General features: G+C 38.8%; 1 protein-coding gene across 2 annotated transcripts in view; it reads right to left on the bottom strand.

Moving 5' to 3' along the window:
* LOC124144871 (protein MON2 homolog) overlaps nt 1-20,072 on the bottom strand; it is a 119,624-nt gene that overhangs the window by 49,787 nt on the left and 49,765 nt on the right. For both annotated transcript variants that reach the window (XM_048396779.1, XM_048396780.1), the window contains exons 8-10: nt 15,816-16,408; nt 13,641-13,784; nt 11,502-11,630 (exon numbers count right to left, since the gene is read on the bottom strand). In XM_048396779.1, coding sequence (XP_048252736.1) covers nt 11,502-11,630; nt 13,641-13,784; nt 15,816-16,408 — 866 coding nt within the window. The remainder of the gene's footprint in view (nt 1-11,501; nt 11,631-13,640; nt 13,785-15,815; nt 16,409-20,072) is intronic.

The raw sequence follows: 20,072 nt of genomic DNA on the forward strand, positions 1-20,072 counted from the left end.
GCCTCACCTCAATAGATCGATCCAAATACTGAAAACACTTTTCTCCTAAAATTAGATACTTTCTCCTGTCCTAAAGTACAGCTTAGAAATCCCCGCTACCTCTATAACCCTAGCTGAATGAATGATCCTGGCGCGAAGTCCTTCATTAATCAGCCGAGATCTATGATACAATGTCCAAGTGGTGGTCATTCATCATCTGTCATCTACAGGATATAAATCATCCCGTTGACCATGATAAGGACATTGAGTGACCACTACAGGCAAGGACATTCAGCGTCTATTACACAACATACCGCCATGTCACTGAGACTCTGGTCACTGTTGATAACTTCACCTATGTATCAATAAGGAGGTTGTTTTCAGTTTGGTCCAAGCTGATGTACTGCACAGTTTTGATGCACGGTGTCTCACATGAAGGATTGATTTAGGCCTGTAAATTGATGTGCATGTACTGCAATCACTTATAACTTCATCATATTTTAGTGTTAAAATGTTTTGGGTGTTTGTATGTGTGAGTTTGTATGTAAGTATCCCTCTTCTATTGTTTGTATGTCATGTCACATTCCTGTTGTGAACCATGTTAATTTATTTAACATAATTATATAATTAATCCATTTTTTTAAAACAACACTATTTTCCATTGTCCATGATTTAAGAAAAAATGAAAAAATATATTACATTTTATTACACTGACGTGAAATATTGTCTTGGAGGGAAACAAAAAGCTAAGCCAAAATGGGTATAAAGTTTTGAAAATTTTGAAAATTACAAACTATAAAAAAACATGTCATCACTATGCCCAGCCCACAGGTGTCATGTGCAATGGTTGTTGTACATCGCCTACTCGATTATTTACAGACCCCCATCATATTGCTGGAATATTGCTGAGTGCGGCGTTAAACAACAAACAAACTTAAAATAGAGGTATGATGGTTGTTGTGCTGACATTGCTTTGCAAACAAATTCAAATACACGTGTAATGAATGATTGGAAAGTAATGGCAGACGTATTTCTTGAATAGAATAGAAACAGAAGATTCATAGTGCATAAGAATGATATTAATAGTTCTAAAAGGTACCAAATCTGAGTTTGAACATACTTGCTGATTTCGATGAGTGACTATTTCTGTACTGCATAGTATTCAGCCCCAAGGCTGTAGCATATGTCATTAAAATTTCCCAAAATGGAATGAAAAGTTTCCCATTTTACGTTAACATCTATAACTGATAGCTAATGTCATAGCTTTGTAGAAATAACCTGTATATCACTGATAACTGGATGAATAAATAGAAAGAGGTTGTTATGGCACAACTTTAAAAAATCCCAAATTTGAACAAAACATTTTTTTTCTTCAAATTTGCCTGGATAAATCCCTTGGCATAATTTCTAGATAAATACTTGTATTAACTCCCTGCAATAAAGTATATGTGAGGGGGATCGTTCAAGTCATTTAATTTTCTGGTCTTAAAAAGGGACGAGTACAGGCTGCTGAAGCTGAGGCGGGGATGAGGAGGGGGATGGAATACAGGTGAAAGGTTTGTGAGATATATGCTCTGTGGTCTGTAAGAGAGACTATATACTTACTGGTGGCTAACTTATCAAGGGGCTTTATAATTTGTATTTTTTATAACAACACTAATTTTTGCTCTTAATCATGACTATTACTATAATATTACTCCATCATATTGACTTTTACATTCAGTCTGGTTAATAACTAGATATTCTAAGGTTGTCTAAAGGGAGACTTGTCTCATGCAAATTGGCAGTATTGCAAATTTGATTAAACTCACTGAAAACCACTTTGTCTTTAAACTTAATTTTTATTTTGTTATACGTCTAGCAGTTGATAACTACACACAGACAATGGCTCAGTTTGACACAGTCTCTAATTTCAACTCCTAGAAATAGATGGGAAATAGACACTAAATCTTGGAGCATACTTCCCCTTATATATTTTCTGTTCTTTGTAACTGACCAGTCAGTCCTAACCAATTTTGATGCCCCATCATCAAGTGAGCGTGAGTGAGTGAGTTAAAATTTTACACCGCATCGGCAATATTGCCATATCGCGATGAGAACAAGGTAGTTATTATTATTAAAGACCTGTCGACAAAGGACAGTTAAACAGTAATGTAAATATCACAGTTGAGATATAAAACAAACCTAAGCAACATTAAAACAAAGAATATTTCAGCAAATTAGTTCATATAAATTAAAACCAGGCTATAGACCACTAGCAACCAAAGCTAGACCACAGCTAGACCACCTAACCGGGAATCATGTGCTTTTGCTTCCTGCATGAATCCCAGCAGGATTTTTGCCATCACTTTGGTCCCCAGTGGTTGTAGGTAATGCCAACCAATATCAAAAATAGAAGCACAACCAATACATTAAAACACTAGCTGATATTATACACTTCAACATAGATGGACTCCCTAGCCCCTGTCAGGGGGACAATAACATCAAGCAACAATTTGTAAAAAACAAATACATTATCAGACAAGCCATAAAGATTTGTTAAATGGTCCCACCCATTTATTACACGGGGGTGGGTCAGAGGCTTTTGATGCACTAATGTACTGAAAATAATGACCCTCACATAATGCTTGTCATATTTTTGGATGACCCTCCCCATGTCCTTGTACATGTTTTTGATGACCCTCCCCATGTCCTTGTACATGTTTTTGATGACCCTCCCCATGTCCTTGTACATGTTTTTGATGACCCTCCCCATGTCCTTGTACATGTTTTTGATGACCCTCCCCATGTCCTTGTACATGTTTTTCATGACCCTCCCCATGTCCTTGTACATGTTTTTCATGACCCTCCCCATGTCCTTGTACATGTTTTTCATGACCCTCCCCATGTCCTTGTACATGTTTTTCATGACCCTCCCCATGTCCTTGTACATGTTTTTTATGACCCTCCCCATGTCCTTGTACATGTTTTTCATGACCCTCCTTGAAAGGACAAAGAGCAAAAAATACAAAATGAATATTTGATGACTGACTTGGTTTTGATACTGTGATAAATTGTGTCAAGAACCAAAGTTAATATCTTAATTTGTCGAACCCTGATCAACCAAACCACATCAACAGTCACCCACACTGAATCCTCAAAGTCCAAGGACAAACCATCCGAAACCACACCATTAGCTGGAGAAGACAATCTCTTACAAAGTCTTACACTTTATACGATTTGTGTAGTAACACCAGCGGAGGCGGCTTGTTCTCCTACACGGCTCCATTGCTTAATGTTAAGCACAGAACCAGAATCTCCGTAATTTCAGATAAGATTCGAACCACACCGGGAAGGGTTTTATAACATTAGCGTCCTAAGCCTAATGTCCCAGAGACCTGCGTGGCAATATTACAGAGCCTTGCACAGCCCAATTATCTTTCTTGCTTAGATTATGCAAAAGTTGAACTGAGGCCAGGCACCCTTTAAATGAAGCCATAACGTTAGACCATACAGATTCACAGACAATACGGCTGGTTACAACTTTGGTAGGGTCGGTGCAACGCTCGGGACAGGGAAGAGTTAAACTTATGCAACGTTGTCACATTCTGTGCAACAACAATTAAGATTAGGCTTCTGGTTTGGGTGATGTTGGACAAAGTTGCCTTGAAATGGGTTGAGTTGAGGACATTTTCAATTAATTGTGTAACCTTGGTGCATTCTCTGCAACGGTAATAGCGATTCCGGGCAATATTATGAAATGTTGAGGAATTTAGTGTTTCTGGTCAATGAAGTCGAGGGTAATGAGAGTATCTGAGGTGAAATGTTAGGACTTCTTGGGCAATGAGATTTTACAGTATCAACGTGTTACTGCACATTACGAAAATAATTATTTTGTTCACTAGGTTAAGTTAAGGTGAGCATCAATGTAAACAAATCCATTTTTTCTTAAAAAATGTCATTTCTAGTAATATCCTTGTTATGTTCATATCTTTCCTATCACATAATTTCACGATTAATTCAAAGATTTGTTTCTAGATGAACTAGAATTTTATGTTTAAACTTAAATTATATTATAAAATCCAGGTGTCATTAAAGTAAATTTTATTAAAACTTACAGCTCATTTTCTACAGGAATAAAGATGAAACCAAACTCTTAAGAACGAATTTGACAATTCTCAAGAATGTACCACATAATAATTTCTTTCTTTAAATTGAGTTCAACTTTGCTCTGTGACTCTGAAAACTATCAACATACAGCAAACAGTTTTGACATCGCGTTCGTTTGCCTTGAATTTCTTCTGTCAATACTGTAGCTGTACTCATTGCCCAAAAATATTTAACGTGTTTCTTCAAAATAATATTAAATACTTTTAAAATTATTCTGATATTTCTGGTTCTGATAACGGTCAAAGCTGGATAATGTCTGTAACAGTGTTTAAAATACCCTTCTGTCTGACAGTCGGAGATGGCCTGTTTTTCTGACAGACTGTCAGTTTTTAAAAGTTGCACGCCCGATGGTCGGGAGTTAAAGTTACTAAGATAACCATCCACCAGTTCATTGCCATTTTTTTAGGTCTAACATGAAACAGTTCTTTTCTTTTGTTTACCCTTTTGTTACTTGTGTTCCTTAGCCTAGAAAATTCTGGACTTGCAACATTTTATCTGATCTGGTACCTTTCAATGTTGCCATCCAGTTCTGACTGAAATTTAGGGAATTTTACTCACTGTCTTTAAATGTCATCATAGAAACTGTAGTATCAAAGAACACATCTAAAATTCATACAGCATCATACAGAGTTTGTGTGTCATTTGCGGTTGGTACAACTGTCATTCTAGGACCATCAAAATTGGACTAGGACTCCCATTATTTAATACCCAGAGTCAATAGACTTGTGTGAATCCCTGGTTTACCATCCACATATTCTACATCCCAAGGTACTGTATGTGACTGTCACATCTCGTCAAGTGATGACAAAGTAAAAAATTAAATCTTAGATCTTCAAGATGAATATCTCATATAGAGATAAACTCCTGCAATACAGCATTTTAGCAGTATATGTTTTTACGTCAAGTGATGACAAAGTAAAAAATTAAATCTAAGATCTTCAAGATGAATATCTCATATAGAGATAAACTCCTGCAATACAGCATTTTAGCAGTATATGTTTTTACGTCAAGTGATGACAAAGTAAAAAATTAAATCTAAGATCTTCAAGATGAATATCTCATATAGAGATAAACTCCTCCAATACAGCATTTTAGCAGTATATGTTTTTACGTCAAGTGATGACAAAGTAAAAAATTAAATCTAAGATCTTCAAGATGAATATCTCATATAGAAATAAACTCCTGCAATACAGCATTTTAGCAGTATATGTTTTTACGTCAAGTGATGACAAAGTAAAAAATTAAATCTAAGATCTTCAAGATGAATATCTCATATAGAGATAAACTCCTGAAGTACAGCAATTTAGCAGTATATGTTTTTACGTCAAGTGATGACAAAGTAAAAAATTAAATCTAAGATCTTCAAGATGAATATCTCATATAGAGATAAACTCCTCCAATACAGCATTTTAGCAGTATATGTTTTTACGTCAAGTGATGACAAAGTAAAAAATTAAATCTAAGATCTTCAAGATGAATATCTCATATAGAGATAAACTCCTCCAATACAGCATTTTAGCAGTATATGTTTTTACGTCAAGTGATGACAAAGTAAAAAATTAAATCTAAGATCTTCAAGATGAATATCTCATATAGAGATAAACTCCTGAAGTACAGCATTTTAGCAGTATATATTTTTACAGTTATAAAGTCAACTTCATATATAATGAGGTTTGATATAACACACCAGTTATAAAACACACACTGTTGCCCATGTGAACAGTTCAGTAGCTAGTCTTTGAATGGCCTTTAGAAGTGATACACATATTAAGAAAGAGAATCTATGGATGTCAACTTCTTTATTATGAGGAACATACTGTATTCGACGTAATAAGTGCCCCGCTCTAATAAACGCCCACGGCGATATTTACTAATATATTGGCTAGTGAACAATCCCAATTAGCACCCTTCCGATTGATAAAAAGTAAACAAGACTTATTTATTGGTGTATAATACGCACTCATGTGTTATATGCACCCTTAATTATGGGCAATTAAATTCTGGAAAATAAATCGGTCGTGTATAATACGCACAGATTTTTCTTTTGTATCATTTCAGGCTGTCAGCATAAACCCTGATCTTTCAACTCAATTTTTTTTCTCACCAAAATTATATTCTAATAGGAGCCCCCTATTTCTTATTTTGAGAGCGCCCTGGGCACTTATTATGTCGAATACGGTAATATTTCGGAGCATATCCTTACTCCTTCATCAGAGGATGCTTACAAGCTGGTCCTGAAGGTGCCTTGGGGGAGTCATGTCATGCTAAGTAAGTAAGCTAAAAAGGTGTTGAGGAAATATATATTTATCACTACATGTTTTGTTGGGTAACAGCCATTTTTTCTGTTTGATGTTGATGGAAAAGAATTGCTTTTGATGTTGATGGGCCATGGTTGGTCTGTTTAATGGTGAGAGCTTCTGATAGCTATGGATCTGCGTGGTATATTTCTGTTGGGGTTACGTCACGGACGAGTGGTCAGTGGGCGATGGACATTGTTACGACAGCTGTCAAGCACAACAGACCTCTCTCAAGATGTTATATCACCAACCGTAAACAAATTGACCACATCTGAAATTGTTCAGGCAGATGCACTTACAAAACTTTCAGGGGCCCAAACGGAGAATTAATTGGCTCTATTCTTCTCCCCTGATCAAACATCCCACCCAGTTCTCTCCATGCAGATGGCCAAGTATTTTTAGATACAATACCGGGATCGCTAGATCATATTTTTAGAAGCGTTCACTCAATATGGGCAACCCTCGCTCTTCGTTTGCTCTCTTAGGGGACATGACACAATGATTGCGAAGACTTAGTACGTCTGCTTGATTACGCAGCCAACAATGACAACTGCAGAATACTTCTGACCTTCAACTGACCTCACAGACAGGGTGTAAACAGACAACACCTGCCCGCAATCCGCGAGATCGGGTCTTAATTTGCTCACGTCATTAGAATCATTTTAGGATAAATTTGGGACAGGATAAAGATTACAGGGCTAATGAAAATGAGATAGCTTAGAACCGAAGGAGGTATTTTGTTCCAGCAATTTGTCTGCCATTCTGTAAGGATGGCTGGATGGGTTTTGGCATGTCAACAGTCAATGCTTTCTACCGTGGGCCCTGTTATCCCGAAAAGGAAGACATTGGGCACGTGCTGACGATCGTCATGATGTAAGCCGTTACAGAGATATCGCGGTATAATAGACAGTCGTCTGGCTGACACTGAATGGAAAAGCCGTTTAACTGTGTAACTTGTCCGTTTGGACTAAATGATGGACAGAGGGAATCAGATTCAGCGATGACAGTGATATCTCAATGAATAATATCACTTGGAAAGTAGGAAAACCTGTTATTAGGGTTTTATTTGTACTGTGACACATTTTTTATCATACAAACATGAATATTTATTACTTTTGCAAACATGATATGAATGTGCATTTGAATAAGTGTGTTTGTAAATGTCTTGGTAAATATATACATGTATATTTTTTTCTTTTTCGATAAACTGGTAAATTTGGTAAATTTGGATAAATTTCAACTTTGATAAATTGGTAAAATCTGAGTCCTAACTACCATAGTTTTATAAAAAATATCTTGCTGTCATAAACAGTATCATAAGCCATCAAATGGTCCTGCCTTTGATTTTATAATTTTTTTGTATCTCTTTATACATTCTGGTCCAGCATCATCCTGGATGCCTCATCAGTTGCATAACAGGGATATAAAATATTAATAATAATACAAAGAAAATATATCCAGGTATATTTTTTCTTTTTCGATAAATCCAATCAGGAAAACATTTTTTATGATACTGTCAAAGATGACATTTACTGAACATGGACAAGATGAAAACTGAATTTAATGCCTTACTGATAGGATATAATATATATTCTATCATTAACTATTGAATCTTGGATGAATAAAATTGACAACCACACAACTCTAGGTGAATGTTTATTGGTTTTTATTTCACAGGAAATGTCAACATGATGAAGAAATATATTAAAATAAAGAAAACACAGACTTACGACAGTCATATTATAACTCCCATACTTTAACACAGACTTACGACAGTCATATTATAACTCCCATACTTTAACACAGACTTACGACAGTCATATCATAACTCCCATACTTTAACACAGACTTACGACAGTCATATCATAACTCCCATACTTTAACACAGACTTACAACAGTCATATTATAACTCCCATACTTTAACACAGACTTACAGCAGTCATATTATAACTCCCATACTTTAACACAGACTTACGACAGTCATATTATAACTCCCATACTTTAACACAGACTTACAACAGTCATATTATAACTCCCATACTTTAACACAGACTTACGACAGTCATATTATAACTCCCATACTTTAACACAGACTTACGACAGTCATATTATAACTCCCATACTTTAACACAGACTTACAGCAGTCATATTATAACTCCCATACTTTAACACAGACTTACAACAGTCATATTATAACTCCCATACTTTAACACAGACTTACGACAGTCATATTATAACTCCCATACTTTAACACAGACTTACGACAGTCATATTATAACTCCCATACTTTAACACAGACTTACAACAGTCATATTATAACTCCCATACTTTAACACAGACTTACGACAGTCATATTATAACTCCCATACTTTAACACAGACTTACGACAGTCATATTATAACTCCCATACTTTAACACAGACTTACAGCAGTCATATTATAACTCCCATACTTTAACACAGACTTACAACAGTCATATTATAACTCCCATACTTTAACACAGACTTACAGCAGTCATATTATGACTCCCATACTTTAACACAGACTTATAGCAGTCATATTATAACTCCCATACTTTAACACAGACTTACGACAGTCATATTATAACTCCCATACTTTAACACAGACTTACGACAGTCATATTATAACTCCCATACTTTAACACAGACTTACGACAGTCATATTATAACTCCCATACTTTAACACAGACTTACGACAGTCATATTATAACTCCCATACTTTAACACAGACTTACAACAGTCATATTATAACTCCCATACTTTAACACAGACTTACGACAGTCATATTATAACTCCCATACTTTAACACAGACTTACAGCAGTCATATTATAACTCCCATACTTTAACACAGACTTACGACAGTCATATTATAACTCCCATACTTTAACACAGACTTACGACAGTCATATTATAACTCCCATACTTTAACACAGACTTACGACAGTCATATTATAACTCCCATACTTTAACACAGACTTACAGCAGTCATATTATAACTCCCATACTTTAACACAGACTTACGGCAGTCATATTATGACTCCCATACTTTAACACAGACTTATAGCAGTCACATTATGACTCCCATACTTTAACACAGACTTACGACAGACATATCATAACTCCCATACTTTAACACAGACTTACGACAGTCATATTATAACTCCCATACTTTAACACAGACTTACGACAGTCATATTATAACTCCCATACTTTAACACAGACTTACGACAGTCATATTATAACTCCCATACTTTAACACAGACTTACGACAGTCATATTATAACTCCCATACTTTAACACAGACTTACAGCAGTCATATTATAACTCCCATACTTTAACACAGACTTACGACAGTCATATTATGACTCCCATACTTTAACACAGACTTACAGCAGTCATATTATGACTCCCATACTTTAACACAGACTTATAGCAGTCACATTATGACTCCCATACTTTAACACAGACTTACGACAGTCATATCATAACTCCCATACTTTAACACAGACTTACGACAGTCATATTATAACTCCCATACTTTAACACAGACTTACGACAGTCATATTATAACTCCCATACTTTAACACAGACTTACGACAGTCATATTATAACTCCCATACTTTAACACAGACTTACAGCAGTCATATTATGACTCCCATACTTTAACACAGACTTACGACAGTCATATTATGACTCCCATACTTTAACACAGACTTACAGCAGTCATATTATGACTCCCATACTTTAACACAGACTTACGACAGTCATATTATAACTCCCATACTTTAACACAGACTTACGACAGCCGCGCAGCAAGAGGATATTACAATCTCATTAAAATCAGATCTAAGTTCTCGGTATCGCTAAACAAAGATCTGAGGACATCCCATTACATGTCACGTCAGAACGACCTTTCATCCGACCAATCATAGCGTCACTTACCAGATCATGAAAGTGACAGCCGGAATGTGTTTTCTAATCATGCAACCTCGAAAACGTTAACACGGGGTATTCCGAACGACAGTTACGGCCCGTACGACTGAGTCTGTCAAAATTATTGTCTATCTCACACTTCTGTGGGATAAACGTTTGAACGGAGGTGGCGTTGCACAGTATGTGGGAAGCACTGACATACAATATCAACCATCAACCATATATTAAACACACAGGAATGTTCGTTTGTTCAGTTTTCAAAATTTTAATCGAGAACTGTGTCAACATATTTTTCAAGCGTAGTGTGAAATGGAAGTCACCTGGTTGAAACGAGTGCCGTAAAGCTCGAGAAAGCTGCTTTCTAATTGGCTGATGTTGACTTGTTATTAGTCATGTCAGTGGTCGGTCAAAGTTCGCGAAAGGTCGTTCTGACGTGACCCGTAATGGGACGTCCTCAGATCTTTGTTTTGCTGCAGCGAGTACTTAGATCTGATTTTAATGAGATTGGAGGATATTATTTCACATATATTTTAAGTGTACATCAGGGATTGATCTATTGCCATTTGCCAAATGTGTTTTGTGAAACAGGCCCTCACGATGACAACATGCTGTTTCTCCTTACATTTGAGTTAGTGAGTGAGTGAGTTGGGTTTAAAGCCGCTTTTAACAGTATTCCAGTTACATCGCGGCGTGTCAGCTTAATGTGGGAGGAAAGCCCGAAGTGATGCAGGTCTGAGACGTTTATCACTTCGGTGAAACCCACGAGCACGGGTATGGTGCTGACAAACCTAGAAACATAATCAAAACTGTGAGTGAGTGAGTGAGTTGGGTTTAACGCCGCTTTTAACAGTATTCCAGTTATATCGGGGCGTGTCAGCTTAATGTGGGAGGAAAGCCCGAAGTGATGCAGGTCTCAGACGTTTATCACTTCGGTGAAATCCACGAGCACGGGTATGGTGCTGACAAACTTAGAAACATAATCGGGGCGAACCGGGATTCGAACCCACAATCATAGGTTTCTGGCGTGCTCAGGGGACGGAACTCTGCACAGCGAATCACGGCGCCTTAGACGACTGGGCCACCCGTGCCCCCCCTTACATTTGAAAAACATAAATGAGTTACCTTGATGATGTTCTGGAGAACATGGGCGTTGATGACAGCCGGGTGTTTGGCGTTTTGTCGGTACAGATCAACCACCATCTCCACAGCTTTTTCAGAGAAGGGAACAAAGTTCATGGTTACCCAGTCCACCTGAAACACATTTCACATGTATTTTCAAATAACTGTCTAAATAAAAGAAAATTAAAATTTCTTAGATTTTTTTTTGAGACAGGTCTTTACATTTAAATGCCTGCACACAATATCATGGATGCTGTCACAAGGAATTGGTTTAAGGAGGGACCAAAAGCACCTGATGGAGCGACTGACACAGGCTGATACCAGGTGTCGGGAGAGTGAGTGAGTGAGTTTAATTTTAAGTCACATCGGCAATATTGCAGCCATATCGTGACTATCAAGGGTTAAACATAATAAATATTTTGAAACTTATATAAAAACCTGCCAACGAAGGACAGTAAAATAACTAGACTTATCACAGAAAAAGATATACCGTATTCGACGTAATAAGCACCCAGGGCGCTCTCAAAATTAGAAACAGGGGGCTCTTATTAGAGCATAAGTTTGGTGAGAAAAAAAGAGAGTTGAAAGATCGTAAATTTCGTGGTTTTTGCTGACAGCCTGAAATGATACAGAAGAAAAGTCTGTGCGTATCATACACGACAGATTATATTTTCCAGAATTTAATTGCCCATAATTAAGGGTGCACATAACACACGAGTGTGTATTATACACGAATTAAGAAGTCTTGTGTACAATGATCAATTTGAAGGGATGTTAATTGGGATTGTTCACTAGCCAATATATTAGCAAATATCTCTGTGGAAGCTTATTAGGACGGGGCGCTTATTACGTCGTATACAGTAAAACAAGTATGGAATCATAAAAAAGTATAGCACTTTTCATAACAATAACATGATAAAAACGGGCTAGAGATCGCCATCCTCAAACACTGGGGTGTGGGATAAGTGGTACTGACCACTAAGATGAGAAAATTGCTGGTTCTAGGCCTTTAAATAGATATATTTTCATCGCCTCACATCAAATTATTGACCTTAGGCACTTAGAGATCTGCTATGTGTGTCCCTCATTTTCTTTACAAAGTAAACCAAACCCTTTTTTTATTGATGTTTCGGTATAGATCCTTACAAAACATCGCTATTATACTGTAATAAAGAAGTTGTTATGCATAAAAAAAATTTCTACTTTGTCATCTGTCAACTTCTAAGAAATGCCTATCAAACAATTCTATTTTCTTTACTTGATGAAAAACACAATATATGTATATCATCATAGTAAACAGTCATGCTTTTTGTGAATCACATCAGTCTAGTGAGCGTACACAGATGCCACATTTGTTAAATAATATATTTATAAAAATATGCCTCCTTCTTCACAGTTTTACAAAATAATTAGTCTCAATTATCTGCCGGGGTGGTCAGGTAGCCTAGTGGTCACGCCGAAGACCACGGTTCGATTCCCGACATGGGTTCAATGTGTGAAGCCCATTTCTGGTGTCCCCCGCCGTGATATTGCTGGAATATTGCTAAAAGCGGCGTAAAACCATACTCACTCACTCAATTATCTGCTAAAACAATCATAAAAACTATATAAATGGATCACTGAAAATCAGTGATACCACCAGGTGGCCTATGTGTACATGAACAGAACAGGTATCTCACTCAGTACTTCAGCAGTAATAAGATTGGAAGCAGTTCCTGTTTCCAAATAGGGCCACAGCTCTAAAAATTGAATTTTGATTTGAATGCAATGAACGTATCTCAGGTAATGATGTTAGACATACTTCATCAGGTTCATTTCATTGAAAAAAACATAAATGGACCAATGGACACACAACGGATATAGCCATGACATCAGCCCACTTGCCCCTTCATCCTAGTGAGGTAAAGTCTTCGGCATATGTTTTTCCTCCCCACGAGCGTGTTCCAAACGTATCGAACCTCTATTTTATTTCTATTATTGGTTCTGTTTTTAAACAATGTTTCAAGTTTCAATTTTTGCTACATTTTATTTTTTGGTTTTGATATTTTGACACAATATAAGTTTTATTGCAATAGTATATTTATAGAGCATTTGTTAGGAAAGTATATCTGTGTCCTGCAAAATGATGTTTTCCGTCATCACCTGTGGCCCCTTGACTGTGCCGAAAGCCTTTGTCTCTATGCCACCATACTTTGGTGCTCGGACTCCATACTGGATGAAGGTCAGAAGCTGGTTGAAGATGTCAGGGTACATGGACTGCATAGAGTCTGGGCCGGTCTTCACCGTCTGAAACACCAATATCAAGTCTAGTGAGCTTGGGATCGAACAACCCCACCCATCACACCCCACACACACCTCACACACCCATCACACCCCCAACACACACCCTACACACCCACCACACACCCATCACACATCCCACACACCCATCACACCCCCAACACACACCCTACACACACACCACACACCCATCACACATCCCACACACCCATCACACATCCCACACACACATCACACATCCCACACACACATCCCACACACCCATCAGCACCCCCCCCCACACACACACACATCCTTCACACCCATCACACCCCCACCACACACCCATTAGCACCTCCCCCCCCCACACCCATCACACCCCCACCACACACCCATCAGCACCTCCCCCCCACACACACATCCCACACACCCATCAGCACCCCCCCACACCCATCACACATCCCACACACCCATCACACATCCCACACACCCATCAGCACCCCCCCACACACACACATCCCACACACCCATCACACACCCACACACCCATCACACATCCTACACACCCATCACACACCCATCAGCACCCCAACACACACATCCCACACACCCATCACACCCCCACACACCCATCCCACATCCCACACACCCATCACACACACACACACACATCCATCACACCCCCACACCCCCATCACACATCCTGCACACCCATCAGCACCCCAACACACACATCCCACACACCCATCACACCCCCACACACCCATCACACATCCCACACACCCATCACACACCCATCAGCACCCCAACACACACATCCCACACCCCCATCACACACCCACACACCCATCACACATCCCACACCCATCAGCACCTCCACCCCCACACACACATCCCACACACCCATCACACACCCATCAGCACCCCCCCACACACACACACCCATCACACATCCCACACACCCATCAGCACCCCCACACCCCCACACATCCCACACACCCCCACACACCCATCCCACATCCCACACACCCATCAGCACCCCAACACACACATCCCACACCCCCATCACACCCCCATCACACATCCCACACACCCATCACACACACATCAGCACCCCCCCCCCCCACACACACACACATCACACACACCCCCACACACCCATCACACATCCCACACACCCATCACACACCCATCAGCACCCCAACACACACATCCCACACACCCATCACACCCCCACACACCCATCACACATCCCACACACCCATCACACACCCATCAGCACCCCCCCCCACACACACACATCACACACACCCAACACATACCAGTAGATCTGTCAAGGACACTTCCCCCCAAAATGATAAGTTTAAATCCCCCTTCCTTCCACCCTTGCAGAATACATCACTTGTGTAAAGATTGTATTTGGTAAACACTGCATTCAGTAATATTGCAGGTGGCATGGACGGCCCTGTCGTCTACAGCACGACAATTCTTAGTACAGAAATGTGTCCCTTAAGCCGAAAAGAAACCAATGATCGCGAGTTTGAATCCTTTTGGAACCTGATTATGTTTCTTTCTTTCTTTGTTGTTTAACGCCGCACTCAGCAATATTCCAGCTATATGACAGCGGTCTGTAAATATTGGAGTCTGGGCCAGACAATCCAATGATTGACATCATGAACATCGATCCACGCAATTGGAATATGATGACATGCATCAACCAAGTCAGCAAGCCTGACCACTAGATCCTGTTAGTCACCTCTTACGACAAGCATAGTCGGTTTTTATGGCAAGCTTGGGTTGCTGAAGACCTATTCCACCCAGATCTTCACAGTTCTGATTAAATATATATATGGGGAATATATATGTGAATCATTACGCAACAATTCTTTTAGCTATGCACATTGTGCTTAGACGGAACCCAGTTGCAAAAAATGGCCATGAGAGGGGAACGAGTCACTATTCGGCTTGTCCCAGAATAACACGAGTTGGTCACGAATGAGGTACACGGTTCACTGCAAAGAACTCTTGGTATGAGAGTGATTTCAACATAGAAGTTACCCTGATGAGAACATCGACCACTTGAAGGCCAGTTTCTTGTAGTGGTGTAATGATGACATCAGGATACGTTGGGATAATGAACGGCGAGGCTTCCCCCTGCACAGGCACGGACAGCGCCCGCCGCAACACCGTCGACAACTTGTGTAAGTCAGCAGTCACAAAACGGATTTTGATGTGCATGAAAAGAGCTGGAAAAGTTTGAAGAAGAGCCGTCAAGAAATGTTGCGAAGGGACATAAACTTTTTGTGACTTGTCCACATTCTCTGGAGGTTGTGTTGCGATCTGGCCAATATTCAACCAGACTTTCCAGGCTGCCATCCACAGAGAAAGATCACTGTCCGAGTCGGTAGTGTTTTCCGAAGCTTTTGTTTGGGTGTGTGATTTGACGTCACCAGTTCGGTTGATGACCTCCTCGAGGGGAGGCTGGATAAAGTCAGAGGTCAGGTCCTGGAGATCTTCAGGTTTAGATGGATCTCTGTTTATCAGGATCTCCTGGAAGCTCTTCAGGGCTGCCAGAGAGACCTCAGCATTGGGGCACATGGCTGCGGATTCTATGTGGTCCAGCAGCAGGGACCAGGCTCGGGGGAAGTCACCTGAAAAGGATAAATTTGATCCGTCATCATGACATTTCATATTTATTCACTATATTAACATACAAGAGTGAGTGAGTGAGTGAGTATGGTTTTACGCCGCTTTTAGCAATATTCCAGCAATATCATGGCGGGGGGACACCAGAAATGGGCTTCACACATTGTACCCATGTCGGGAATCGAACCCGGGTCTTTGGCGTGAAGAGCGAACACTTTAACCACTGGGCTACCCGACCGCCCCGTACATACAATTTTTATGGATGGCAACTTCTTTTATTCTTGACATTTCACAGCTACTTCTTGCTCCTTCATCAGGTGAATGAGTGAGAGAGTGAGTTGGGTTTGACGCTGCTTTTAACAGTATTCCAGTTATATCACGGCGTGTCAGCTTAATGTGGGAGGAAAGTCCAAAGTGATGCAGGTCTCATAAGAGCACGGGTATGGGTATGGTGTATGGTGCTGACAAACCTAGAAACATAATCGGGGCAAATCAGGATTCGAACCCACAATCATAGGTTTCTGGTGTGCCCAAGGGACGCAACTCTGCACAGCAGATGACTGGGCCAACCTCGGCCCCATAAGGTGAATGTAGAAGCAAAAAGCAGATCTGAAACATCGTGACAAAGAATAAAATAACTTGCTATTCATAAAAAGTGTCATGTAGTCATGTCATGAGGAGATGAAATATCCCCCATTTTGCAAATATGGAATGGTTTTCGAGGTTCTACAGACACAACCTTCAATTGATCCTAAGTCAAAGTTGTTTCTATGGTAAACGATTCCTGTACAGCTTAAAAACCTACTTTACCATTAGATTGATATGAGTGCATATATGCTGAACAAAAGCTATATATCCTGAATTATCATCATCATCATCATTATTATTATTATTATTATTATTATTATTAGATATTTTTATGTAATTGTGAGCTCAGTCTTCACAACAAAAAACATCCCCTAAATTGTCATGATCCCTAACTTAATTTGTCCAGTATATTTGTTAAGAAATGGAATGTCATTCGTCAAAAGAATGATGGCATTTTCAGACATGTTACGAAATCTGCCTGAGGCTTGTTGACCAAAAAATACTAACTACTGTCAAAAGTGTTTTATACAAATATTCATAATCCTTTCTACAACAGCAAGAGGTACTGGATTCTAGTCTGCCCTGGAACCATCAAGAATGAGTGAATCCTCTAGATAAATCAACCAGAAACACTAAGGTGTCTGATTTTGTATTTATTATTTTTGCAGATTCATTGACCCTACAAGTCAGGAAATGGAAAACCCCCCGAAAGTTCTCTTTCTTTTAATATCACACACCCGAGGCTGATAATTTACAATTATAAAAAGACGTATCACAAGAGTCATAGCCATGATGAATTGAACTCATTGCCTCCCCCATACTCCAAGCAGTGTGTTTTTGTTGTTATATTTCTGACATACTTCACTAAAGCACAAAATGTAACAGAATTTTGGTTTTTGTTGTTTCTTCATCCTACAGACTCAATTTTTACACCAACAAAAATATGAACATTAAAAATTGAAAGTATTTATATTTTATATTTTATTTAAACCATCGACCAACGAATAAAAAAGAAAAGCCCTAATATGGACAACTCAATAGAATTTAAAGAACACACAATTCTTTCATATTACTATACCTAATAACATGACAGATTAACTATAGAAATATGAAAGAATTGGGTGTTCTTTAACTTCTTTTGAGTAGTATATGTTCTTGGAAGTGTTTTGGTATTATGTTTGATATTGGTGACAGTGATTTGTGTCATAATAGTTGACAATGGTACACATCTTAAATCATTCACGGCAGTCTCAATCCTATCTTTAGGTTTAGGAATCCAAGTGATGTTCCAAGTGCAATAAAGTATTTGTTCGACAGACACTCAAAGGCTTTCATGGACATAAATCCGCCAGTACACTATCAGAATGAAGTTTGAGAATTAATGATTCATATATCAGCTAGTCAGTCCTTACGACCACTTTGATGTTCCCTCACAGCGATGAAGCCCTGCTCTTGACAAGTTTAACTTTCACTATGCACTAAAGAGGACTTATTTCAGTTTGAGACACATCTTACCGTATATGACCGCGGATAAGCCGATCCCGTAGATAAGCCGAGGTGCTAACTTGACCATTGAAATACGAGAGAAAATGATATGACCCGCAGATAAGCCGAACCAGGAAGTGAAAGGCAAAAAACACTGTGAAGTCGGACTGCAAGACATATGCGGTACTCGCAGATATTAAAAAATATAACATGGAAAACGTAATTATATTGAAAAAGACATATTTATTTCTAATAAAGATTTAACAAACCAGTCATCCACTTTCATAATGTGGGAAGCTGTTTCTCTTGTTTTTTTAAAATCTCATAATGATCGTTATATGTTGCCATCAACAACGAAGCACCATTTTGTGAATCGGTGTATATAGAATTATGAACCCGTGAGAAAATATATCAGCTAGAGCGAAGACTCGCAGTTTGAATTCAGCATTGTAAGCATGGCGTTTCGTTTCAAACTCGTGATGAGATTGTCAGTCAGTTAAAATATACCAACTTTTATAACCCCCTTTACACAACTATTGTATGTTAATCCAATTGAATTAAATAAACTATCATACTATGAACACATTGAATGACCATCACTTACTCACAGGCTTCTCCATTTTATTAAACTAATCTCTCGAAAACAAAGGAATTAAGCCCCTACTCCCAACACGATCGCTAAGCACCCACAACTTGAAAATGTTTGTGTAAACAACATGAGTTAAATAGTTCTGTTATTACTGCTGGTGTTATAATGCAGCCTGGCCACTGGTTGTGTCAGGTATATCCCAACATTGTCTGTATCGCGATGGCTTCAATGTGGACGTGGATCACAATATCTGGTTGTTTGAAATCAAGAGATCATAATATCTGAATCATCAAGGGATTTAATATCTGAGTGTATCATAATGTCTGTTTCTTCCACGGATTCAACATTTGAGTGTATCATAATATCTGTTTCTTCCAGGGATTCAACATTTGAGTGTATCAGAATATCTGGTTGTCTGTAATCAAGAGATTCAACGTTTGAGTTTGTCATAATATCTGGCTGTCTGTAATCAAGAGATCATAACATCTGGCTCATCAAGAGATTCAATATTTGAGAGTATCATAATACTTGCTTCTTCATATTATGACACCCACTGTTTGATAGTACAACAACAGTGTGAATCTAATAAACTCAATCTACATTCTCCTTTCATATTGACAAAGACTAGAACCATACCTCACTTGAAACGACAGTTCTCTATATATCATTATTAGAGATTTCAGAGAAGAGAATGCAGATTACTGGCCTCAGACATCAAAGAAGCGACTAATTTTACCCGAGTGACCCAAAGTCCCCATAACCCGTCTGGAATGTGCATCAGTGATGCTGGCTGACTGAATGTGCATCCAGATGCATCCATGTCTGACTGATGAGTGATTGCATCGAACACCGAGAGTGGGTAATAAATCAACGAGGAGTAATCAAGTAATCACACATTAACTACAATGCGCCTGTTAGTAATTTAAATAATCTTCCTTTTAGTTTCAGCATGATTGTACCATGATGTGTTAGAATCCTGGAATCTGATTGGTCAGCAGCAGTATCAA

This window comes from Haliotis rufescens, unplaced genomic scaffold (genome assembly GCF_023055435.1).
Source record: "Haliotis rufescens isolate VD_foot unplaced genomic scaffold, xgHalRufe1.0.p SCAF_16, whole genome shotgun sequence".
Taxonomy (NCBI): domain Eukaryota; kingdom Metazoa; phylum Mollusca; class Gastropoda; order Lepetellida; family Haliotidae; genus Haliotis; species Haliotis rufescens.